The following is a 27,031-nucleotide window of genomic DNA, read 5'->3' as shown; positions in this document are numbered from 1 at the left end:
AACAGATTCTAATCGGGTATGCAACATTTCTTGGGGGGGAATCACTTCAAACTGCCAGTGTGAAGAAGGCTAAAGAGGTTTCACAGCTTAATAAAACAAATCTTTCCTTAACAAGGTGCATGGACTTCTACAAGAAAACAAACAACGGACATAAGTATTTGAAGGGTTGCATTTTAATAAGATAAGTAAGCATAAGTTTCTACATTTTAAATATCATTTAACCTACATTTGACATATAAATCAAAGCGATTAGATAAATAACAGCCATGTGAAGCAGGGTCTTCTTTAGTAAGCAGCGAGTGGAGTGGATTGGTGCTGGACTTGTCCCATCTGGATTAGTACGGATCCCATTTACACCAGCGTGTTGCTGCGTGTCTTACGGACAGGCACCCTAATGGCTCTGTGGCAGTCGCTGTGTCTGCAGTTACACTCCTCCACGTGTAGGTAGGTGTAGGGCACCACATCTCCATTCAGACACTGTAGGTCCACCGTGCGGTTACTGGACAGGGACTCCTGGCAACAGGCGCACGAGTGGTCCAGAGACGCGGCCATCGCAGAGTACCTGGAGGACGGGAGTGAAAGAGAGGTGTTCACAGAGATTAAGAGATCATCTACTTCCCAAGAGACAAAGACACCTCAACAAATGACATGTTTCACAAAACACAAATACATATGGGGGGTATGTTCCCCCCAGATTAAACCGAGTCCTGGACTAAGAAGCATGTTCAATAGAGATTCATTTCAAATGATTTTCAGTCCATCACTCTGCTTAAAGTGGATAGTGGAAACCTCCCCATGGTGTTGTGGCTGTTATGAGGCTCCACTTGGTGGTGATATTTGCATTGTTTCCACACTCACTTGGTGAAGGTGTTGCAGGATCCCTCACAGTACGGCATCTCCACCTCCTCAATAGACTGGCAGTTCTTGTGGTTGATGAAACTCTTCATGGATCCTATCTTACAGGCCTTGTCCTTCTCCACACCTGGTATTGGAGGGAGACACACCATTATACATGAACCGTCTGGAAAGACCATGAAAAAGAGCTGCACCTGTTTGAGTCCACTCACTACAAGGTGGCTCTCCTTCTCAATCATGATCAATTAGGAATATCAGTTGTTTCATGATGCATGAATCTGATCATATTCCAATCCTGATATGAAATTGTTGACAGCTTTGAATATTTCACTTTCATACTTACAAATTCTACAGCAGCCGTTTGCAGCGGTCTGAATGGAACCCTGTGGATAAAAAAGTTTCAACGTTTTCTTTACATAATACATTTAGTATTAGGATAAGTGAAGTAATATTTCTGTCAAATGAAAACTGGTATAGTGTGTCTACTGTACTGTGGATCTGATGAAAATGATTGTGGATCGAAAAATTATCAATAAGGTAGGTAATCGAGAGCATATGCAGTGAGCAGGACTTTCTGTCCTTGTGATGTTGAGTACTGTACTCACAGGCTGGCCTTTCTCTTCTTGTTATGTTGAGTACTGTACTCACAGGTCGGCCTTTCTGTTATTGTTATGTTGTGTCCTGTACTCACAGGCTGGCCTTTCTCTTCTTGTTATGTTGAGTACTGTACTCACAGGCTGGCCTTTCTGTTCTTGTTATGTTGTGTCCTGTTCTCACAGGCTGGCCTTTCTGTTCTTGTTCTGTTGTGTTCTGTACTCACAGGCTGGCCTTTCTGTTCTTGTTATGTTGAGTACTGTACTCACAGGCTGGCCTATCTGTTCTTGTTATGTTGAGTACTGTACTGTACTCACAGGCTGGCCTTTCTGTTCTTGTTATGTTGTGTACTGTACTCACAGGCTGGCCTTTCTGTTCTTGTTATGTTGAGTACTGTACTCACAGGCTGGCCTATCTGTTCTTGTTATGTTGTGTACTGTACTCACAGGCTGGCCTTTCTGTTCTTGTTATGTTGTGTACTGTACTCACAGGCTGGCCTTTCTGTTCTTGTTATGTTGAGTACTGTACTCACAGGCTGGCCTTTCTGTTCTTGTTATGTTGTGTACTGTACTCACAGGCTGGCCTATCTGTTCTTGTTATGTTATGTACTGTACTCACAGGCTGGCCTTTCTGTTCTTGTTATGTTGAGTACTGTACTCACAGGCTGGCCTATCTGTTCTTGTTATGTTGAGTACTGTACTGTACTCACAGGCTGGCCTTTCTGTTCTTGTTATGTTGTGTACTGTACTCACAGGCTGGCCTTTCTGTTCTTGTTATGTTGAGTACTGTACTCACAGGCTGGCCTATCTGTTCTTGTTATGTTGTGTACTGTACTCACAGGCTGGCCTTTCTGTTCTTGTTATGTTGTGTACTGTACTCACAGGCTGGCCTTTCTGTTCTTGTTATGTTGAGTACTGTACTCACAGGCTGGCCTTTCTGTTCTTGTTATGTTGTGTACTGTACTCACAGGCTGGCCTATCTGTTCTTGTTATGTTATGTACTGTACTCACAGGCTGGCCTTTCTGTTCTTGTTATGTTGAGTACTGTACTCACAGGCTGGCCTATCTGTTCTTGTTATGTTGAGTACTGTACTGTACTCACAGGCTGGCCTTTCTGTTCTTGTTATGTTGTGTACTGTACTCACAGGCTGGCCTTTCTGTTCTTGTTATGTTGAGTACTGTACTCACAGGCTGGCAGTTGGCCTGCTGGAAGGGTGGGCAATGGATGTTGGAGCTCTGGGTCAGATAGCTATCACCGTTTTTCACACAGCTGTACTGCTGGCACTTGTCACCAGGAGCTGACCATGTATCTCCATGCTGGACACACACACACACACACACACACACACACACACACACACACACACACACACACACACACACACACACACAAATGTTTGTAATTTAGCAGACGCTCTTATCCAAAACGTTTTTACATTAGTGCATTTGTCATAAGATAGCTAAGTGAGACAACAACATATCACAATCGTAGGGGGTGGGGCGGACTGGGATTTATTTAAGACACTCTTTAAAGAGGTAGGGTGTCAGAGGTTTTAGGAAGATGGGCAGGCACTCCTCTGTCCTCACATTATGGGGAAGCTTGTCCCCCCCCCCCCCCCCCCCCCCCACACACACACACACACAACAATATAGATATTTATCAGAGAACTACTTGCTACTTCTTAGTTAATCTGTGACAGTTAAACTGACAGAACCGCTACCTACCTTCAACAACTGCTTGGTCCCATTGATCTGGAGGACACAGTGGGTCTGAACACATTTACCGCAGCAGTCATCTGAGGAATAGTCTGGCTCCTGGTACTCATATCCCTGCAGGACAAGAGGAACACATGAGTGACTTGCGGCAACACCTAATAATAATGATAATGATAATAGTTCTACATGTTATTAAAGTGTGAATAGAACCGATTGCCTTCCCAGTAGACTCTATAGAATAGAATAACTCAAGAACAGATGCCTCACCGCCCGGATGCCTCACTTCCAATTGAGATTTTTTTTTAAAATCAAGGACTAGGATTAATCTGTCAGCAGTTCTGAATCAGACAAGGTTTACTTAATTACTTAATCTGGGTCTAGGAAACCAGCCGATTAAAGTATAAAAACTTGTTGACTGAATAAGTTTAAGGTACTCAATGGTATTTCAACTTTTGGTAAATATTTGAAATGTGAGCAGACACGGCAGCTATACCAGTTCTTACCTTTTCACAATCTTTGTCACATTGCATGAATCCACAGTCAATTTGGTAATGACCAGACTTGGGGTCCACTTTGTTGGTGCAGGTGCACTCCTGGCACTCCGATCCTGGAACTTTAGAATTGGGCTAGAAGAACAAGTAACTCATTACATTACACATTACTTCAGGGGAACAAGAATACCACCTGTCTCTAACACAGGGGAACCAGGATTTCCACTGTCTCTAACACAGGGGAAGAAGGATACCACCTGTCTCTAACACAGGGGAACAAGGATACCACCTGTCTCTAACACAGGGGAACAATGATTTCCACTGTCTCTAACACAGGGGAACAAGGATACCACCTGTCTCTAACACAGGGGAACAAGGATACCACCTGTCTCTAACACAGGGGAACAATGATACCACCTATCTCTAACACAGGGGAACAAGGATACCACCTGTCTCTAACACAGGGGAACAAGGATTTCCACTGTCTCTAACACAGGGGAACAAGGATACCACCTGTCTCTAACACAGGGGAACAAGGATACCACCTGTCTCTAACACAGGGGAACAATGATACCACCTGTCTCTAACACAGGGGAACAATGATACCACCTGTCTCTAACACAGGGGAACAAGGATACCACCTGTCTCTAACACAGGGGAACAATGATACCACCTGTCTCTAACACAGGGGACATATTGGAACAAGGAAACCCACTCTCTCTGACATATTGGAACCAGGAAACCCACTCTCTCTGACATATTGGAACAAGGAAACCCACTCTCTCTGTCACAGTGGAACAAGGAAACCCACTCTCTCTGTCACAGTGGAACCAGGAAACCCACTCTCTCTGTCACAGTGTAACAAGGAAACCCACTCTCTCTGTCACAGTGGAACAAGGAAACCCACTCTCTCTGACACAGGGGAACCAGGAAACCCACTCTCTCTGTCACAGGGGAACAAGGAAACCCACTCTCTCTGACACAGTGGAACAAGGAAACCCACTCTCTCTGTCACAGTGGAACAAGGAAACCCACTCTCTCTGTCACAGTGGAACCAGGAAACCCACTCTCTCTGACATATTGGAACAAGGAAACCCACTCTCTCTGTCACAGTGGAACAAGGAAACCCACTCTCTCTGACATATTGGAACAAGGAAACCCACTCTCTCTGACATATTGGAACCAGGAAACCCACTCTCTCTGACATATTGGAACCAGGAAACCCACTCTCTCTGACATATTGGAACCAGGAAACCCACTCTCTCTGTCACAGGGGAACCAGGAAACCCACTCTCTCTGTCACAGGGGAACAAGGAAACCCACTCTCTCTGTCACAGGGGAACCAGGAAACCCACTCTCTCTGTCACAGGGGAACAAGGAAACCCACTCTCTCTGACATATTGGAACAAGGAAACCCACTCTCTCTGACACAGGGGAACCAGGAAACCCACTCTCTCTGACATATTGGAACAAGGAAACCCACTCTCTCTGACATATTGGAACAAGGAAACCCACTCTCTCTGTCACAGTGGAACAAGGAAACCCACTCTCTCTGTCACAGGGGAACCAGGAAACCCACTCTCTCTGACATATTGGAACCAGGAAACCCACTCTCTCTGACATATTGGAACAAGGAAACCCACTCTCTCTATCACAGTGGAACAAGGAAACCCACTCTCTCTGACATATTGGAACAAGGAAACCCACTCTCTCTGTCACAGTGGAACAAGGAAACCCACTCTCTCTGTCACAGGGGAACCAGGAAACCCACTCTCTCTGACATATTGGAACCAGGAAACCCACTCTCTCTGACATATTGGAACAAGGAAACCCACTCTCTCTGTCACAGTGGAACAAGGAAACCCACTCTCTCTGACATATTGGAACCAGGAAACCCACTCTCTCTGACATATTGGAACAAGGAAACCCACTCTCTCTGACATATTGGAACAAGGAAACCCACTCTCTCTGTCACAGGGGAACCAGGAAACCCACTCTCTCTGACATATTGGAACAAGGAAACCCACTCTCTTCGAAACTATTTGACATCAACCCATAAAGCGCATGAGATTTACTGTACATGTACTGCAATATATTAAAACAAGTATATATAAACAGTGTTTATTTATGTAATAAACATTTCAGATGAGAGAGCAGAACAGTTTGTCATTACCAGGTATTCAACGCCTTTGTGAAGACAAACTCTTTTAGGCTCTGGAAGAGACAAGAGAGACAAACAACCAATTGAGAGAGAGACACAGACAACCAATCCATGATTATCTCAGCAATAAAAACACAGCAATACAAGATAGAGACTTTACCACATGTAGATAGTATAGATCTAGGTAAAGAGACTTTACCACATGTAGATAGTCTAGATAGTATAGATCTAGGTAAAGAGTCTTTACCACATGTAGATAGTGTATATAGTATAGATCTAGGTAAAGAGAGTTTACCACATGTAGATAGTCTAGATAGTATAGATCTAGGTAAAGAGACTTTACCACATGTAGATAGTGTATATAATATAGATCTAGGTAAAGAGACTTTACCACATGTAGATAGTCTAGATAGTATAGATCTAGGTAAAGAGTCTTTACCACATGTAGATAGTGTAGATAGTATAGATCTAGGTAAAGAGACTTTACCACATGTAGATAGTGTATATAGTATAGATCTAGGTAAAGAGACTTTACCACATGTAGATAGTCTAGATAGTATAGATCTAGGTAAAGAGAATTTACCACATGTAGATAGTCTAGATAGTATAGATCTAGGTAAAGAGAGTTTACCACATGTAGATAGTCTAGATAGTATAGATCTAGGTAAAGAGAGTTTACCACATGTAGATAGTCTAGATAGTATAGATCTAGACAAAGAGACTTTACCACATGTAGATAGTCTAGATAGTAAAGATCTAGGTAAAGAGACTTTACCACATGTAGATAGTCTAGATCACAGGTGTCAAACTCATTCCACGGAGGGCCGAGTGTCTGCGGGTTTTCGCTCCTCCCTTGTACTTAATTGATGAATTAACATCACTAATTAGTTAGGAACTCCCCACACCTGGTTGTCTAGGGCTTTATTGAAAGGAAAAACCAAAAACCTGCAGACACTAGGCCCTCCGTGGAATGAGTTTGACACCCCTGGTCTAGATAGTGTAGATCTAGGTAAAGAGAGTTTACCACATGTGTGCTCTGGACAGCATTTTCCCTCCGGGACTGAAACCACTGGCACGAACCCAATAGGACAGTTCATGTTGGTTGGTGGGCAAGTGCTGCTGTCACAACCTAGAGGGGGAAACAATAGCAGAGTATGGACATTATAATATGAGCTGATTCATGTCTTCACTATGTGTGTGTTTTCAACACGACTGAGCTGAGCCCAGCTGTACGGCACTGGCCTGGTTACACGTCCACCACAGTTCCTGGAACCGTGCTGGAAAATGACAATGTGAAAAGAACATATCCAAGCCTGCACAGTACGGTTCAGGTCGGCACAATACTGTTGAAATAGATCTGATTATAATATGTAAGGTGAAAAAGTGTTGGGAGATCCTTACGGCAGACGAGGCTGGAGCAGCATGGATCGGATGGATCGGTTTGGTTGACATATACAAAGCCTGGCCCGGTGCATATCTCTACTGGTGGTTTGGAGCAGACCTTGGGTTTACAGGTCACAGCCTTGGTGGACTCCAAACAAACGCAATCCTGGCACTTGTACTCAAACCTCTCGTTGAACTGGGATGAGATACAACAAGAAGGGAGTGTGATTCCATCAATGGGTTTGGTCAAATGTAGTGCACTAAATAGGTCATAGGGGGCTAAATATAGGGCATAAGGGGGGCATTTGGGTTTCAGACAATGAGGAATAATGCTGTGTGGACGCTGTAAGTAGGTCCTCATAGAAACCTCTGGTATCATTCATGACAGAGCCAGTGGACTAGATAACAGGCTATTATTAATTAGTCAAATAAAATACAGATGAATAGAAACCAAAAGGTCTAACTTACCTCTCGCGGAACACCTTCAGGGTCAATGCATCCTTCAAAAACACAAACACCACCATTTAGTAGAACATTCATAGACCTGAAACATCCTTGAAAAGGCTAAAGTCCTAACCATCTTCTCTGTATCGTCAACATGAAATGGACCAATGGCAGTAACTGGGAACACTCACCACACTTATCAACACAGATCCCTGATTCCTTGTTGAAGAGTTTCATCCCATCAGGACAGAAGCAGCCTTCTGTGGTGAAGTTCATCCTAGACTCGTCTGGACTGTAGAACACAACATTACAGTGACAACTCCTATTTCCAATGTACAGCAACTCTATCTTTAACTGTCGGTAGGTCTTTTCCCTTTGTCTTATTTGACAGTCATAACGTTGTCTACCTCAGTTAACATAAAACATGCCGCTAGCCAATCTCTAAATAGAAACCTACTTGTCATCACAGGTTGGCTGTTCTGCAGGACCGCAGGGCTTGTAGACTTTGTCAGCTGGGCAGTCGCTGGCTGTTGAAGAAAGATACAACTCAGTCTATAGTGACACCCGAACCCTCTGTCTCAGTCTCCAGTATACATACTGCAATAGTCTATGTGCCGGGGGGCTAGGGTCAGAATGTCCTATCTGGTATCATTCTCCTGTCTTCTCTGGTGTCCTGTGTGATCTTAAGTATGCTACCTATAATTCATCTCTCTCTCTCTCTCTCTCTCTCTCTCTCTCTCTCTCTCTCTCTCTCTCTCTCTCTCTCTCTCTCTCTCCCTTCACAGAGGATCTGAGCCAAAGGACCATGCCTCAGGACTACCTGGCCTGACGACTCCTGGCTGTGTCTGTCCCCAGTCAACCTGGTCGTAGTGCTGATCCAATTTCTGCTGTTGTGACTGCGGCTATGGAACCCTGTCCTGTTCAACGGATGTGCTTGTCCAGGACCTGCTGTTTCGACCCTCTCTCTCTCTCTCTCTCTCTCTGTCTTTCTTTCTCTACCGAACCTGCTGTTGAACAATCTGGCCTTAATGGCCATGTACTCTTATAATCCCCACCCAGCACAACCAGAAGAGGACTGGCCACCCCTCAGATTCTGGTTCCTCTCTAGGTTTCTTCCTAGGTTCCTGCCTTTCTAAAGAGTTTTTCCAAGCCACCGTGCTTCTACATCTGAATCGCTTGCTGTTTGGGGTTTTAGGCTGGGTTTCTGTATGAGCACTTTGTGACAACTGGTAATGTAAAAAGTGTTATCACCATGGAAAAATGTTCTGACTAATTATTTACAATCAGTTGATTGTAGGACTGGAGCCCGATACTATTTTACACATTACAAAGGGGAACCAGACAAGGATGTCCACTATCTCCATCACTTCAAATACAAAAATGCACTAATCTAATATTTACAAATAGAAACCCCCCTCCTCTATTGTGTGGTCTGATCTACAACACATACTAAGTTGTGTTAGTATAGTATTGTTCCTGGTCTGATCTACAACACATACTAAGTTGTGTTAGTATAGTATTGTTCCTGGTCTGATCTACAACACATACTAAGTTGTGTTAGTATAGTATTGTTCCTGGTCTGATCTACAACACATACTAAGTTGTGTTAGTATAGTATTGTTCCTGGTCTCATCTACACAGTTCCTGGTTCCTGGTCATCTACATAGTACTTCCTATCTCTTTAATGGTGAACTTATTTATCTATCCTTATTAGGTGAGTCCTATTTAACATGGTGAGTCTGGATTTTTATAACGAGTACAGTAAGCCTACCACAGAGCTCGGTGTGGTTTCTCCAGTAGATGCATACTCCAAACTGGGCACAGGCAGCAGCGTATGTCTGCAGACTGGTGCACTCCACCGCTGGGTTGGACACGTGGCAGCTGTCATAGACACAGCCCTTGTAGAAGTTGTCAGGCGAGACAAACGGATGACAGGCTGCAAAGATGCTGTGGATTGAAAACCAGAGATGAAGGTATATGAGAAACAGACCTTCCAAATACACTGTAAGAATCATATATGTTTCTGTCAGACACAAAACACACTTCTGTGTATAGTTTAGAGGTAAAGAGCTATATCATTGCATGTGAGAATTTAGCCTGTGATAAGTTAGATTGTTGATCGTTACAACAGGACTTCTAACTTTACTTAAACTCCTGACAGACTGTTCAATGGAGTAGCTGGCAACATTCCCACACAGTCCTGCATTTGGGTCATTTAAATGTGATCACCCTAAGCATGATATTTTATTAGAGAACATGTACAGTGCCTTTAGGAAGGTTGACCAGTCCTTCAGGAGATCACAGTGCCTTTAGGGAGGTTGACCAGTCCTTCAGGAGATCACAGTGCCTTTAGGGAGGTTTACCAGTCCTTCAGGAGATCACAGTGCCTTTAGGGAGGTTTACCAGTCCTTCAGGAGATCACAGTGCCTTTAGGGAGGTTTACCTGTCCTTCAGGAGATCACAGTGCCTTTAGGGAGGTTTACCTGTCCTTCAGGAGATCACAGTGCCTTTAGGGAGGTTTACCTGTCCTTCAGGAGATCACAGTGCCTTTAGGGAGGTTTACCTGTCCTTCAGGAGATCACAGACAGAGGAGTCTGGCTTGCATGGCTTCTGTGTGGGTTCAGGGAGAGGAGAGTTGGTGGGGATTCCAGGTGGCAAATGGCAGTCAGGCTGGGAGATGTCCTTGGCTTGCCAGTAGTCTGCCATCACAGCACAGTTCTCCACCAGCTGACCTCCTGGCAACATGCAGTCATCAGCCTGGTTGTTGCTACATGTTCCTGAAAGAGATTCATACAGTTCAGGTTCAAGTCGTTTATTTTGACCTTTGCAGCTATTAAAAGTAATACATACATTGGAAACCTTTGTTGAAGCTTTCTCACATTTAGTACAGCACATACAGTAAAAATATCAGACACCAGACAGGAAAGCCCAAACCATTGTTTGCTAGCCTGGTGCCTGATCAGTTTGTGCTGTCTTGCCAAACCCTATGGTTCGATATCTGACAACAACCATAGGGTTTTGGTATAAAGAACTCAAACAGATCTGGGACCAGGCTAGTTGTTCACCTCCAACCTTGGATAAATGATTTCCATCAATTCAAGGACCACTCCATTAGTCTTTCTCACACCCTGCTCAGAATACCACGTGACCTCTCTCTGTTTAAGTTAAGTGATTCACAATCATTTCTCAGCTCTTATAGCTGTTTGTTTAAATGCACAAGATACAGAGTTTGAGGACAACAAATGAATGAAACTAAGTCCTTACCACAATGACCCTGTGTATTGTTGCCAAAGTGTTGCCAAGGAAGGTTGACGCTGAAGCCAGTGACACCAAAGGTAACTACCACCTGGAGGTGTGCTATCTCCAACACCATGTTGATACCAGAGTTCATCACCTTCACACCGTGCCGTGTGAAGGGTAGTCTCAGGGAAACTCCATCAATAAGAGCCTGAAATACAGATGGCAGGGAGAGAGGGATGAAAGAGAGACGGACGGATGGGGGGATAGAAAAGCATAGGAAAAAGGGATGGAAGAGAGAGATCAATCCATCTTCAGGATCTCTTAAAGAAAGGCAAGGTGACTTACTAACATCATGACATTACAGGTTGAATTAAGTTGATGGAGAACATCAACTTCATATTTTGTATCAATGAAAGCTACGGATGTTGAGAACTAATGCACAATTCAGTTCAGAGAATGAAATAATGGAAGAGAATTGTCTTTCATTTTCAAAGATTTTTTTCCCAGTCCTTTAGGCCCCAAATCTAGCCATTCAACGTATATACGGCCTTAATTGCTTATATTGATTTCTGAGCCAGTTTATCCACTTAATTTACCTCCAACTGAGCAGCTCCAATGAGGTTGTGATTCTTCAGTGTTATAACTGTTGAGCGGTAGGACACGATGATGGCTCGAGGACAAGACACATCCTCGGTGGGATCACAGTTGACATTGTCGATGTAGATCTTAAATTGGTGACGCGGCCACATCTCCTCCATCAGCACATAGGTGCAGTTCCCTTGGAAGCTGTAGAAGAGCCCGTCGAAGGTGATGTAATGGGGGTCTCCCCAACCCTCACAGACACCTGTAATGAAAATAAACACTGTTATAAAGCAGACAGACATTACGATCCTCTGTTAACAATTTTTTTTGCTGAAATAATATTTATATTGACTGTTATTCCAAATGTTAGTGATAAGGACGTGTATGTTATTACAGAAACTGGACATGGCCATCGACCTTCTTGACCAGGTCAGAGGAGAAGAAGAAGAAGCTTTCACAACTCACAGTCACACACGTAGTGCTGGCAGCAGTAGAACTCATCCCACTGTAGCACTGGTTTCTTGCCATTGGTACATGTGATTGGCTCAGGCTCTGGGCATTCGTATGGGATGATTTCAATGGTGTTGTTTTCAATGCATCTGGCCAAAGTGCAGTTGCACAGCCAGAAAGTTTCATTTTGCTGATGTTTTCGAGACAATAGAAAATTACACGTCATCAGAGATCTTTCACAATTCACACGGGAATCAATTGATAAGTCTCTGAAAGAACTTTTCGACCCTCGTTGACATCAAATGTTGGCTATGTGTTATCGAAGTTAAGGGAGCCCAGTTGATTATGTGATGGTTATATTGAGGTACTTACCACTTTGTCCCATTCAGGACAAGTGATTGGTGGTGGGGTTGGTATCCCAGTTGTGGTTGGTATTGAACTGACTACACCTCCTGTTACTGGTGTCGGAACAGTTATTGGAGGACCGGTGACAACCGATTCATGGGTTGTTGGTGATGTGGATGTCATTGGAGTTGTGGCTTCTGTTGTAGTTGGTGGTTTAGGTGTTGTTGTAGGAGCTTTAGTGGTTGTGGTGTCTATGACAGGGGTGGGTGTGGCTGGTTTTTCAGTTGTCCTGGGGGTTGTCGTTGATTCTTCTGTTGTCGTTGGGGTTGTGGTTAGAGTTGTGGCTTCCGTTGTAGTTGGTGGTTTAGGTGTGGTAGTTGTTGGTGCTGGTGTTGGTGTGGTTGTTGTTGGTGGTGTTGGTGTGGTTGTTGGTGTTGTTGTTGGTGGTGTGGGTGTTGTTGTTGGTGTTGTTGTTGTTGTTGTTGGTGGTGTGGTTGATGTTGTAGTTGGTGGTGTTGGTTTTGTTGTTGTTGGTGGTGTTGGTGTGGTTGTAGTTGGTGGTGTTGGTGTTGGTGGTGTTAGTGTTGTTGTTGGTGGTGTTGGTGTTGTTGTTGGTGGTGTTGTTGGTGGTATTGGTGTGGTTGTTGTAGTAATTGGTGTTGTTGTTGTTGGTGGTATTGGTGTGGTTGTTGTTGGTGTGGTTGTTGTTGGTGGTGAAGGTGTTGTTGTTGTTGGTGGTGTTGGTGGAATTGGTGTCGTTGTTGTTGGTGGTGTTGGTGTGGTTGTTGTTGTTGGTGGTGTTGGTGTTGTTGTTGTTGTTGGTGGTGGAATTGGTGTTGTTGTTGGTGTGGTTGTTGTTGGTGGTGAAGGTGTTGTTGTTGTTGTTGTTGGTGGATTTGCTGTCGTTGTTGTTTGTGGTGTTGGTGTTGTTGTTGGTGTTGTTGTTGTTGGTGGTGTTGGTGTGGTTGTTGTTGGTGGTGAAGGTGTTGTTGTTGTTGTTGTTGGTGTTGGTGGTGTTGTGGGTTTTGGTGTTGTTGTTGTTGGTTTCTGTGTTGTTGTTGTTGGTGGTGTTGGTGTGGTTGTTGTTGGTGGTGAAGGTGTTGTTGTTGTTGTTGGTGTTGATGGTGTTGTTGCTGGTGTTGTTGTTGTTGTTGTTGGTGGTATTGGTTTGGTTGTTGTTGGTGGTATTGGTGTGGTTATTGTTGGTGGTGACGGTGTCGTTGTTGTTGTTGGTTTTGGTGTCGTTGTTGTTGTTGTTGGTATTGGTGTTGTTGTTGTTGGTGGTGACGGTGACGGTGTCGTTGTTGTTGGTGTTGTTGTTGTTGGTGGAATTGTTGGTGTTGTTGTTGGTGTTGTTGTTGGTGTTGTTGTTGGTGTTGTTGTTGGTGTTGTTGTTGGTAATGTTGTTGGTGTTGTTTTTGTTGTTGTTGTTGTTGGTGGTGTTGGTGTGGTTGTTGTTGGTGGTGAAGGTGTTGTTGTTGTTGTTGTTGTTGGTGGAATTGGTGTCGTTGTTGTTGATAGTGGTGTTGTTGGTGTTGTTGTTGGTGTTGTTGTTGTTGGTGGTGTTGGTGTGGTTGTTGATGGTGGTGAAGGTGTTGTTGTTGTTGTTGTTGGTGGTGGAATTGGTGTCGTTGTTGTTGGTGGTATTGGTGTTGTTGTTGTTTGTGGTGTTGTTGTTGTTGTTGTTGTTGTTGTTTGTGGTGTTGTTGGTGTTGTTGTTGGTGTTGTTGTTGGTGTTGTTTTTGTTGTTGTTGTTGTTGGTGGTGTTGGTGTTGTTGTTGTTGGTGGTGTTGGTGTGGTTGTTGTTGTTGGTGAAGGTGTTGTTGTTGTTGTTGTTGGAATTGGTGTTGTTGTAGTTGGTGGTGTTGGTGTGGTTGTTGTTGGTGGTGAAGGTGTTGTTGTTGTTGTTGTTGGTGGTGGAATTGGTGTCGTTGTTGTTGGTGGTATTGGTGTTGTTGTTGTTTGTGGTGTTGGTGTTGTTGTTGGTGTTGTTGTTGTTGTTGGTATTGGTGTTGTTGTTGGTGGTATTGGTGTTGTTGTAGTTGGTGGTGTTGGTGTGGTTGTTGTTGGTGGTGGTGTTGTTGTTGTTGTTGTTGGTGGTGTTGGGGTTGTTGGTGTTGTTGGTGTTGGTGGTGAAGGTGTTGTTGTCGTTGTTGTTGGTGGTGTTGGTGTGGTTGTTGTTGGTGGTGAAGGTGTTGTCGTTGTTGTTGTTGGTATTGGTGTTGTTGTTGTTGGTGGTATTGGTGTTGTTGTTGTTGGTGGTGTTGGTGTTGTTGTTGTTGGTGTTGTTGTTGTTGGTGGTATTGGTGTTGTTGTTGGTGGTGTTGGTGTTGTTGTTGTTGGTGTTGTTGTTGTTGGTGGTATTGGTGTTGTTGTTGGTGGTGAAGGTGTTGTTGTCGTTGTTGTTGGTGGTGTTGGTGTGGTTGTTGTTGGTGGTGTTGGTGTGGTTGTTGTTGGTGGTGAAGGTGTTGTCGTTGTTGTTGGTGGTATTGGTGTTGTTGTTGGTGGTGTTGGTGTTGTTGTTGTTGGTGGTATTGGTGTTGTTGTTGTTGGTGGTGTTGGTGTTGTTGTTGTTGGTGTTGTTGTTGTTGTTGTTGGTGTTGTTGTTGTTGGTGGTATTGGTGTGGTTGTTGGTGGTGTTGGTGTTGTTGTTGTTGGTGTTGTTGTTGTTGGTGGTATTGGTGTTGTTGTTGGTGGTGTTGGTGTTGTTGTTGTTGGTGTTGTTGTTGTTGGTGGTATTGGTGTTGTTGTTGTTGGTGTTGGTGTTGTTGTTGTTGTTGTTGGTGTGGTTGTTGTTGTTTGTGGTGTGGGTGTTGTTGTTGGTGTTGGTGTTGTTGTTGGTGTTGTTGTTGGTGTTGGTGTGGTTGTTGTTGGTGGTGAAGATGTTGTTGTTGGTGTTGTTGTTGGTGTTGGTGGTGTTGTTGGTTTTGGTGATGTTGTTGATAAACATTCAACGCAACAGAGGACCCTAATCTTATAGTTCTTGCACTTATATGGTCTCTGAGTCTGTTTATTTTCTTCACATATTAATCCGAAGTCAACATTGCACTCCACAACTTGGCCTGTCGAAGCTACATAGTCCTCTAAGCTCGTATCAGGATAGTCTGTAGCTACACATTCAATATCCTGTGGATCTTCACACACTTCTTTTCCACTCTGTGTGATATTCCAATATGTTTCCCAGTCGCTCTTGTCTTTATCATCATCTTCATCATACCATTCTGACCACTCACAGGTAGGAATACAAGGAGTAGTTGTTGGCTCTGGTGTCTGGGGGGTAGTTGTTGGTGGTATTGTTGTTGTTGTTGGTATTGGTGTGGTTGTTGTTGGTGTTGTTGTTGGTATTGGTGTGGTTGTTGTTGTTTTTGGTGTTGTTGTTGTTGGTATGGGTGTTGTTGTTGGTGGTATTGGTGTGGTGGTTGTTGTTGTTGGTATTGGTGTTGTTGTTGTTGGTGTTGTTGTTGTTGTTGGTTTTGGTGTGGTGGTTGTTGTTGTTGGTATTGGTGTGGTTGTTGTTGGTGTTGTTGTTGGTTTTGGTGTGGTTGTTGTTGGTGTTGTTGTTGGTGGTGGTGTTGTTGTTGTTGTTGGTATTGGTGTGGTTGTTGTTGTTTTTGGTGTTGTTGTTGTTGTTGGTATGGGTGTTGTTGTTGGTGGTATTGGTGTTGTTGTTGTTGGTGGTATTGGTGTGGTTGTTGTCGGTGGTATTGGTGTTGTTGTTGGTGTTGTTGGTGTTGTTGTTGTTGGTGGTGGAATTGGTGTCGTTGTTGTTGTAGTTGGAGGTGTTGGTGTTGTTGTTGTTGTTGTTGTTGATGGTGGTGTTGGTGTTGTTGTTGTTGGTGGTATTGGTGTTGTTGTAGTTGGAGGTGTTGGTGTTGTTGTTGTTGTTGTTGATGGTGGTGTTGGTGTTGTTGTTGTTGTTGGTATGGGTGTTGTTGTTGGTGGTATTGGTGTTGTTGTTGGTGGTATTGGTGTGGTTGTTGTTGGTGGTGTTGGTGTGGTTGTTGTCGGTGGTGTTGGTGTGGTTGTTGTTGGTGGTGTTGGTGTTGTTGTTGGTGTTGTTGTTGTTGTTGTTGTTGTTGGTGTGGTTGTTGTTGGTGGTGAAGGTGTTGTTGTTGTTGTTGTTGGTGTTGGTGGTGTTGTTGGTTTTGGTGATGTTGTTGATAAACATTCAACGCAACAGAGGACCCTAATCTTATAGTTCTTGCACTTATATGGTCTCTGAGTCTGTTTATTTTCTTCACATATTAATCCGAAGTCAACATTGCACTCCACAACTTGGCCTGTCGAAGCTACATAGTCCTCTAAGCTCATATCAGGATAGTCTGTAGCTACACATTCAATATCCTGTGGATCTTCACACACTTCTTTTCCACTCTGTGTGATATTCCAATATGTTTCCCAGTCGCTCTTGTCTTTATCATCATCTTCATCATACCATTCTGACCACTCACAGGTAGGAATACAAGGAGTAGTTGTTGGCTCTGGTGTCTGGGGGGTAGTTGTTGGTGGTATTGTTGTTGTTGTTGTCGGTATTGGTGTGGTTGTTGTTGGTGTTGGTGTTGTTGTTGGTGGTATTGTTGTTGTTGTTGTTGTTGTTGGTATTGGTGTTGTTGTTGTTGTTGGTGGTGGTGTTGTTGTTGTTGTTGGTGGTGGTGTTGTTGTTGTTGTTGTTGGTATTGGTGTTGTTGTTGTCGGTATTGTTGTTGTTGGTGTTGGTATTGGTGTGGTCGTTGTTGTTGGTGGTATTGTTGTTGTTGTTGTTGGTGTTGGTATTGGTGTTGTTGGTGTTGGTGGTATTGGTGTTGTTGTTGTTGATGGTGGTGTTGGTGTGGTTGTTGTTGGTGTTGATATTGGTGTTGTTGGTGTTGGTGGTATTGGTGTTGTTGTTGTTGATGGTGGTGTTGGTGTGGTTGTTGTTGGTGTGGTTGTTGTTGTTGTTGATGGTATCGTTGTTGTTGGTGGTGGTGGTGTTGGTGGTATTGGTGTGGTTGTTGTTGATGGTGGTGTTGGTGTGGTTGTTGGTGGTGTTGGTGGTATTGGTGTTGTTGTTGGAGGTGGTGTTGTCAATGTGGTAGTTGTTGGTGTCCACGGTGTTGTTGTTGGTGTTGGTGTTGGTGTTGGTGTTGGTGTTGGTGTTGGTGTTGGTGTTGGTGTTGGAACACATTTCTCAACACACTCCCCGGTCTCTTCATCAAATATTGGCCTATCTGGAGGGCATCGTGGGTAACAACCTATAAAGAAGACAGTGTGATTTAGTTGTTTTGATTGAGTTATTGCATTTAATAAAGTTGAGGTCAAAAAACATATTAAGACTTTGTTAAGAAGGGCATGTGCATATGGAACAAACATGCAGGCTGATGCCAATCAAATCAAATAGCATGCTGCCTCACCTTCCAGATTGGGAAGAGGGTTGTCACAGGTCCCATTTGGATTCAGACAGGTCTTGTAGCAAGGTGTGTGGCAAGGGCTGTAATGCCATTCACATTCACCTGGATCGTTGTAGTAGTCACAGAACACAGCTACAAAAGGGAAAACGTACAGGTTCATACTGTACACTGAATACACATTGCATGCCCTCAGCAAGTGGCACCCTATTCCATATGAAGTGCATTACTTTATATCAGAACCCTAGGTACCCTGGTCAAAAGTGATCCACAATAACGTTACACATTAAGATATCTGTTTAAACCAACAAGCTAAAATATACTTTAGATCCACATCCTCACATTGTCACCAAGTTTGGGTTCTTTCAACAACATATTCATTTACTTAGCATTGTAAATTCTAATCAGTCAAATTACACCAGACATGTCAAATCATTTCAATGCCAAGCTTGACAGTCAAACAGTGGAAGTGTGTGACCTTTGGGACACAAGCATAATGAACATAAGATGTGTTGTACTTACGACAGATCTCTGGTGTTCTCCATGCAACACAGACTCCAGCTTCAGTGCAGGCCTGGGCGTAGGCTGCTACAGCTGTACAGAGACACTCACAGTCTCCACCAGTATCACAGGCACAGGAGTCTTTCACACAGTTCTCAAAGTACAGAGTAGGGTCTACCTGTAAAACACATACAAAAAGAGGACACAAGATGCACTAATACTGTATTTCTTTTGTTTTCTTTTGTTTCTTACAGCATTTTTCAAAACACATAAAACAATAGACATGTTCATGAATAAAATCATATGAGGATGACAAGAAAGTCAATGTTTTAAACGATTTGGGTGTATTTTTTGGTTCAGAAGTTTGACTGTCCACCAGTCTTTCAGTGTTCTGACTGATACTTTCACTAGGTTTATAATTGTATGGTATATACATAGCAATCCGCTGCAGCACTGTACCTTCTTGTGGCACAGTTGGAAAGTCTTTCCTGTGATGATGCTGCACTGCATCTTAGCCCAGTTGTGACGGTTGGGTCTGGCTCCACATGGGTCCACGTTGCTTTCTGCGTTGGGGCAAGTGCTTGACACTTTCCAGCTGTTAGCAAAATCCACAGGGCTGCTGACTACTAGCTGACCTTGCGTGGTGAAGTCATCTCTGCCGTCTCCATTGTAGTTCCCACACAGGCCGCACACTGCTCCCTATAGACACATAGAAACGATAAGGCATACACAGTGGAACTGTACCAAATCAATCACTGTTAGCAATACACAATGCACACTGATGTCTGATGTCTTGTTCATCTATTTCGAGTCTATTTCATCACAGGTTCTCTATGTGTTAACCCTTCAACACTAAACTTACAGTATGCTGTGGCTCCAGGACGATGCGGACGGTAGTTTTGCGGTCCCACTGCACTGCGATCCCGATGTCTGACTCAACAATCAGGTACAGACCGACGGTCCTCACTTGGTACTGGATCTGAGAGCCCACTCCTAGGTCCACCATTTCATAGGTCCCCTTTGATAGTTTGAACTCTTTTCTCTGTAAGGATAAGGATTTATCACTTCCTGTTCACAGACAATTAGGGTTGCAAAATTCTGGTAACTTTCCCCAAAATCCCAGGTTTTCCAGAAGGATTTCCTCCTTATTCCCTCGTAATTTCTGAAAATTTGCAATTATGATTTCTGGAAAAACAGGGAAGTTGGGGAAAGTTACTGGAATTTTGCAAAACTATGACAAACAATACACTTTCTAAAGCTTTTTATGAAGAAAAAAAATGGCTTGAATTTCATACTGATTTTTGAGGTTAGTGGCTATTTGGAAGAAAGTTTTACTTGCAATGATTGTGATGGTCATTTTACCTACTTTAGTTGAATTCACTAATTGTACTGCCACTCTGAATAAGTCGCTCTGAATAAGAGCATTTGCTAAATAACGCAAAATTATGTATTGTTATTGTATGTATGAATGTCAAATGATCTCTCAATATGATCCAACCGATATAGAAAGGAGAACGGCTCATTATAAAGCCTGGAGTGGAGTAAATGGAATGGTATCAAACACATCAAAACCAGTCATGCATTTGATGCCATTCCATTTATTCTGTTCCAGTCATTACTGTGAGCCCATTCTTCCCATTGAAGGTGCCACCAGCCGCCTGTTAGAGTGAGTCTTTTGTCCAGTCTTACCCCCAGTTGAACCCTGACAGACTTGGAGCAAGTGGTGCCTGTGGTTCCACACGGTATGTTCTCTGTGATCACCATGAAGTTGTCCTGGACAGGCCGGTTCCCACATTTGTTCTTAAAGAGAAAAACAGGGAGAGAGTACTTTAGAAACTAAATTAGACTTTTGCAATTTATATGATTAGTTGGTAATATAGAAGACAACAGCAGTACTATTATACAAACATTTTTTTTGTATAAAAACACATCACAATTTAATTGAAATAAATTGCAATGTATTGAGATGTCCTCATAAGCATTGATTACCTGGACAGCCACATAGCCACATTTTCCTTGGAAGCCATACGTGCGCTCATCAAAGGTTTTGTAATGGCCACTGCCGTAGATGGTACAGGTTCCTGGGCACTTCTTATCTGTGCACTCCCATTTCCCACTCTTACAGGTGCTACATGTGTACAGTATGAGAGACACTAAGTCAAATATCCTCTTCAAATACAATCCTGATCACATTAGCTAGAGAGGATGAAGGAAGCCCTCATTTTGTGTCATGAAATCTCATTCCATTTCATTTTAGTCTAGCATTTCTATTATTTATGGTACCATATCATATAACGTCATATGATACCACATAACCTCACATTGTATCGTTTTATATCAGATAATAACATATAACCATAAAATCTCAATAACTCACCAAGTGTTACATCTGTTTGGGATCTGTTTTCCTGGGGCGTAGAGGAATCCATCATGGCTGCATGGGCATTCATGTTTTTTCACACACATACCTTTCCCATCCTCCCACAGACTCATGGGACACTTGCACCCGGACTCACACTCTGCGGAGAACTGCGGTCAAGGAGAGAGACGGAATTAAATAAAGAACACAACCCTTAGGTCAGGTACTAATGGAAGTCAACAAGTCAACTCACACAGTCCATGAAATCTGGGTTCCTACAGCTCCGTGTACACTGTACTCCCAGGTCATTGGAGCAGTTCAAGAACACCTTCGGCGATTGGCAGGCTGTAACAGAAGCAGTTTCATTATTACTACACAATAAGATGTCAAATTTAGATCTGGGTTCAAATACTATCTTTCAAATACTTCTAGGGCCGGTTTAAAACAGATTAAGCCTAGTCCTGGACTCAAGTAATTTAAATTATCTCTCATATAGTATTTGAACACAAGTCTAGGTAAAATACTGTACACATCAAAGGGATAATGGGATATGAATAGCAAAGGGACACAGAAAGGCTACTTACTACTCTCTGAACGCATTTTCCAGGAACGGCAGTGAAGCTTCCCATTGTTGCAGACACTAGAAGAACACACATGATATCAAGAGCTATTTTAATATTGGAGTAACATTGCAGGATTGTGTATTTTCTATACTAGCAGATAATATGACAAATTTGCTGCTTTGGTAGGTAGGTAAGTTAGGTAAATAAGTAGATGGGTAGGTAGGTAGGTAAGTAGTCAATTAAATAGGTAGCTAGACACTTTATTAGATAGAAACAGTCTCTTACCAGTGCTCCTCCTGAATGTTGATGGATTTCCCAGGCTTGATGTGGACCCCGTTGTGGAAGCAGGGGCATTTGTCCATGGGTACACAGGTGCCCCTATCATCCATGTAGAGTCCGTCCGGGCAGGAGCAACCATCCACGGCGAGGAAGTCGTTGGTACAACCTTGGCGTTTGCTGGCCAGGGAGCTACAAGTCAGCTGACATCTCTGGAGCTGGTCAGAGTAGGTCTGAGACGCTGGGCAGTTACCAGTGTATTTGTCTGGTTGCAGGGAAATATGTAAAGTGTTGGATAAAGTTAAGATTAGCAGTGTTGGAAAACTTCACTAAAGGCTCTATTTTACTCCAGGAAGGAAGAGGATTAAGTAAGTAAGTGTTGTTAAAGTTGACATCAGATGAGATGAGAAGACACGGTCATTTATTTTTAAGCTCTGGTCAAGGTATTCATTTATTCCCCAAGAATAAATAAAAAATGTGTTTGTCATACAAACTAGATGCCACAATAAAAACTTTTAGAAACCTTCACAACCGGGGAGGTTGGGGAATTTGTCAGGGTTACCCCCTGTCTCCTCTACTTTTTGCAATGACAGTGGAATCCGCCAGGGTTGTCCCCTGTCTCCCCTACTTTTTGCAATGGCAGTCAAATTTGCCAAGGTTGTCCCCTGTCTCCCATACGTTTAGCGATGGCAGTAGAACCATTTGCAGAATGCGTATATTCTAATCAGAATTTCAGTGAACCTTTCATTGGTAGCCAGGAGAGGCCTATACTGTCATCTCCTTTCACTAATATACGACAAGACAGAAATATGAGAAGTGTAAATCACTTACCACACACGTTGTCTCTCCAGCCCGACAGGACCACTCCCTTGGTAGCACAGTCTCGCACATAGGAGGAGAAGACGGCACACAGGCAGTCTTCACTCTTCTCACAGTTGCAGCTAGCGTATGTGCATCGCTGTAGAAAATATCAAGTTTAAGTAAATGTTCCATACGTAATAAATATAATACAAATCTCATTGGCCAGAGCTTTCGCATGACAAACACTATTACAAACAGCATTAAAATCTAGTCAGAAAGTTCAGGACAAATATGTAGAAGTGTACATATACCACAACCAGCCAAGATATCATTGTGAGCATTCCAAACCAGACGTAACTCTATTAAATATAACAGTTACATTTATACAAAATGTATTACCTTGTAGTAAAGCTCGGGGTCTACCATGGCATGGCACTTGGCAAAAGTGCTGTCAGAACTTCTTAGCATGGAGCACCAATGTTTAGCATAGTTCTCTGAGTAAACAGAAGATGGCAAGAGTTCAAATATGTCTGATACTGTATCAACTGCTGCTTGCTGCATCGCTTTGGATCCAACGACATGATACTGCGGTTGTTGACATAAACATTTATGAAATGCTTATGTTCTGCTTTTCATTCAGTTATGTAAGGCTTAACCTTCAACTAAAGAGTTAGTGAAGAGGGCTTACCATTCTCCACACTGAGGGAGCAGGGATCGTCCAGCCTCTCCTCTCTGTCTCTACAGGTAGGATTAGCCTTCCAGGAGTTCCCAAATGAAGAGGCTGTTCCCTCCACCATACCCTGAGGGGTCTTCATGTCATCAGAAAGAACCTTGTTGAAGTTCCCACACAGACCTAGAAGAAATAGAAACAGAAATCAACACCATATAAACCTACACCAAACAGAATTCAACACCATATAAACCTACACAAAACAGAAATCAACACCATATAAATCTACACCAAACAGAAATCAACACTGTATAAACCTACACCAAACAGAAATCAACACCGTATAAACCTACACAAAACAGAAATCAACACCATATAAATCTACACAAAACAGAAATCAACACCATATAAACCTACACCAAACAGAAATCAACACCATATAAACCTACACAAAACAGAAATCAACACCATATAAACCTAAACCAAACAGAAATCAACACCATTGTTGTACTTTCTTGCTGTTTTTATTATTTTAATGATAAAATTTCCAATTTTTATTACATTTACATAAAGTTAAATTCAAACGCCATATATCTGCTCACCTTCGGAGGTATATGCCTACAACTTGGGAGTTAACTTACCTTGTGTCTTAGTCTTGTAGCTCTCGTCCAGGGTGACATAAACCTGCATGATAGGGACCAGCTGGATCTGAACCTGCAGCCCAAAGCTGGTCTGTAGAATCATGTGGAAGGACGACGGCTTGAACACACTGATGTCAGCTACGGGAAGACAAACAAATAGACTAATGACAGATGGGAACAAGACTGAAAGAGCTCCTGCTGAGGTAGGCCTAATATAGACACCGTACACTAATGTCAGCTGGGAACAAGACTGAAAGAGCTCCTGCTGAGATAGTCCTAATATAGACAATGTACACTAATGTCAGCTGGGAACAGAAAAGGGGGGATGGGGGTGGGGGGGATTACCATTAAATTAAATATGATTCATTTTTTATTTAAACTTTTTTTTAAATTAACATTAAACATTAGTGTACTTATTACTGTGTCAATAGCTTTGGAAGTACAGTGTAATAATACATAGAAATAGGCAGTTGATATCTATACAGGCGAATGTTTCATTCTATGTTGATTATATGTTACTGGTTGCACTTTCATAACATAGAAGAGTGTACATAATCTTTATTATATACTGGGTGATTCGGGCCCTCAATGCTGATTGGCTGACAGATGTGGTATATCAGACCCTATCACAAAACATTTATTTTTACAGCTCTAATTACATTGGTAACCAGTTTATAATAGCAATAAGTCACCTTGGGGGATTGTAGTATATGACCAATGTACCATTGGTAAGGGAAGTTGCGTTGTGCCCAAGAACAGCCTTTAGCCATGGTATATTGGCCATATATCACACCCTCTCGGGCATAATTGCTTTTTAATTATTCCATGTCCCACCTGTGTTGTAAGGCAGAGTGATCTGTGCATTGTGGCTGACTTTCCCATCGGCGGTAATCACCAAAGCCTGGAAAATGAAAACAAGAGCCAAGATCAACTAATCCTATTCAACACAAGACTATATGTGCAGTATATACATTTTACATACATATAAGTACTTATACAGTCGGATCCAAAATGATTGGCACCCAGGTTTTCATTATTTTTCAATACCTCACCCTGCGAGGATAACAACACTGAGCCTTTCTCTAGAAGGTTTTGGGAGATTGGAGAACACATTGGGAAGTATCTTAGACCATTCTTCCATACAGACCAGTGGAAGCATAACAGCCCCATAGATCAAAGATCCACCACCATTTTATACAGTAGGTATCGAGCTCTGTTTTGCATATGATTCGTCTTTTTGACACCAAACCCACCCCTGGTGTGCGTGGCCAAAAGAGCTTCATTTAATAGTCTTTCTTGCTCATCTTATTCAAGGATGCCTTTAAATTTGTACCTGACTGTAAATACACAGAGATAGTGTATAATATACATGTGTATATGTTCAAGTGTATATGTCAAATCTCCATCTTTTAATGAAGGTAATACTCACGTTGTTTCTATCATTGTTTAACAAGACCACAACACTCTTGAGGCAAGTGTCAAACTTCTGTCTTATACAGGGAACCAGCTGGACCAGCACAGTGAACTTTGGACTGGCTTCATTCTGAAACAGAGAAGGGAAAACAAAAAAACTAAAACAAAAAATTGATGAGAAAACGTTGTGACATAAAATGTCATCCACTTATTATCTAGATTGTCTCTTCATAAAAGTGTAGTGTAATTGTCAGTTACCTTGCTTTCCACCTTGGCTAAGGGGTAGTAGCAGTCCCCATGGAAGGTGAATGCTTTCCCATCGAAGGTCGTCACGTGTGAACCCTCCTCAACTGCACATGTACCAGGGCTGGGCAGACTTTTACAGGACCACTGACCATGGTGACAGACACTGAATCACAGACACAGAACAAATTATGAAGTCATTTACAGGACCAAGGATCATGGTGACAGACACTGAATCACAGACACAGAACAAATGATGAAGTCATTTACAGGACCAAGGATCATGGTGACAGACACTGAATCACAGACACAGAACAAATTATGAAGTCATTTACAGGACGACTGATCATGGTGACAGACACTGAATCACAGACACAGAACAAATTATGAAGTCATTTACAGGACGACTGATCATGGTGACAGACACTGAATCACAGACACAGAACAAATGATGAAGTCATTTACAGGACGACTGATCATGGTGACAGACACTGAATCACAGACACAAAATAAATGATGAAGTCATTTACAGGATAAACCAGATACATGAACCCTCTGTTAAGACTTCTGTCTTAACTTAACTTGTTATTTTAACTGTACAGTGCTTTACATTGAGCACTTTAAGTCTAAACCTTTGACTCACCATTCCTCACGGTCCTGTCTGAATACTTCTCCAGAGTTGTAAACTTTGTCGTGTTTGCACTGACACTGGTCCTGAGTGACACACCCCCGCTTTGAGATGTCATCAAACACAGTCCCTACAGAGTGGTGAAAACAGACATGTCATGAATATCACCACAGGCCTTACAGAGTGGTGAAAACAGACATGTCATGAATATCACCACAGGCCCTACAGAGTGGTGAAAACATATATGTCATGAATATCACCACAGTCCCTACAGAGTGGTGAAAACAAACATGTCATGAACGTCACCACAGTCCCTACAGAGTGGTGAAAACATACAACGTGTCATGAACGTCACCACAGTCCCTACAGAGTGGTGAAAACATACAACATGTCGTGAACGTCACCACAGTCCCTACAGAGTGGTGAAAACATACAACGTGTCGTGAACGTCACAGAATGAGATACAGTGAGTTATGAGATACAGTAATGAGATACAGTGAGTCTAACGCAATTTGTGGTATAATGGAACGAACTGTATAATAACGAAATCTGTACAAATACACTTTATAAATTATATGTATTATTACTAAATGTAAACCAAATGTGTATTATGACTAAATATATAATATCATCACTGTTATACTGATACATTGAGGTGTGTTGTAGTTCTCTATCATCACTGTTATACTGATACATTGAGGTGTGTTGTAGTTCTCTATCATCACTGTTATAATGATACATTGAGGTGTGTTGTAGTTCTCTATCATCACTGTTATACTGATACATTGAGGTGTGTTGTAGTTCTCTATCATCACTGTTATACTGATACATTGAGGTGAGTTGTAGTTCTCTATCATCACTGGTATACTGATGCATTGAGGTGTGTTGTAGTTCTGTATCATCACTGTTATACTGATGCATTGAGGTGAGTTGTAGTTCTCTATCATCACTGTTATACTGATGCATTGAGGTGTGTTCTGGTTAAAGGCTGACCGTGAGGGCAGAAGCAGCCGTCCATCAGGTGTTCTTCACACAGGGAGCTGGTGTCTGAGTGCGTACAGGTATCCATGCAGGGAGAGCCACTCTCCAGATACACCATGTTGAACGGACACTGCTTGTCTAAGAAAACAAAGAAAATAAATTATAGTGCATTTTATTATTATATGTTAATATGTATATATATGTATTTATATTTTTAGACATTTGTGTGATCTGAAGCTGACTATGGACAATAAATAGTTATTTTTTTGCATGTGACTTTTTGATCTACACCGCTACTGTAATCCAGTAAA

At 42.5% G+C, this 27,031-nt stretch overlaps 1 protein-coding gene across 1 annotated transcript; it reads right to left on the bottom strand.

The window, feature by feature from the left end:
- Positions 1-155: 155 nt before the first annotated feature.
- LOC129854817 (mucin-2-like) lies at positions 156-26,862 on the bottom strand (the record flags this gene model as incomplete). Its single annotated transcript, XM_055921960.1, has 37 exons — positions 156-562; positions 859-982; positions 1,199-1,238; positions 2,637-2,765; positions 3,174-3,278; positions 3,668-3,790; positions 5,829-5,869; positions 6,841-6,945; positions 7,218-7,395; positions 7,668-7,699; positions 7,835-7,935; positions 8,101-8,170; positions 9,415-9,590; positions 10,207-10,420; positions 10,908-11,091; positions 11,480-11,727; positions 11,931-12,105; positions 12,288-17,491; positions 17,651-17,779; positions 18,167-18,323; positions 18,605-18,844; positions 19,008-19,187; positions 19,835-19,945; positions 20,135-20,273; positions 20,523-20,674; positions 20,758-20,849; positions 21,089-21,144; positions 21,353-21,608; positions 22,175-22,301; positions 22,544-22,638; positions 22,833-22,997; positions 23,456-23,593; positions 24,290-24,356; positions 24,885-24,998; positions 25,127-25,277; positions 25,755-25,869; positions 26,733-26,862. Coding segments are annotated over 37 exons (10,074 nt in total), but the record flags the coding sequence as incomplete, so codon positions are not given.
- Positions 26,863-27,031: the final 169 nt, after the last annotated feature.

This window comes from Salvelinus fontinalis, chromosome 5 (assembly GCF_029448725.1).
Source record: "Salvelinus fontinalis isolate EN_2023a chromosome 5, ASM2944872v1, whole genome shotgun sequence".
NCBI lineage: Eukaryota > Metazoa > Chordata > Actinopteri > Salmoniformes > Salmonidae > Salvelinus > Salvelinus fontinalis.
The sequence above is the reverse complement of the archived record's forward strand: the minus strand, read 5'-3'. Positions and strand labels throughout refer to the sequence as shown.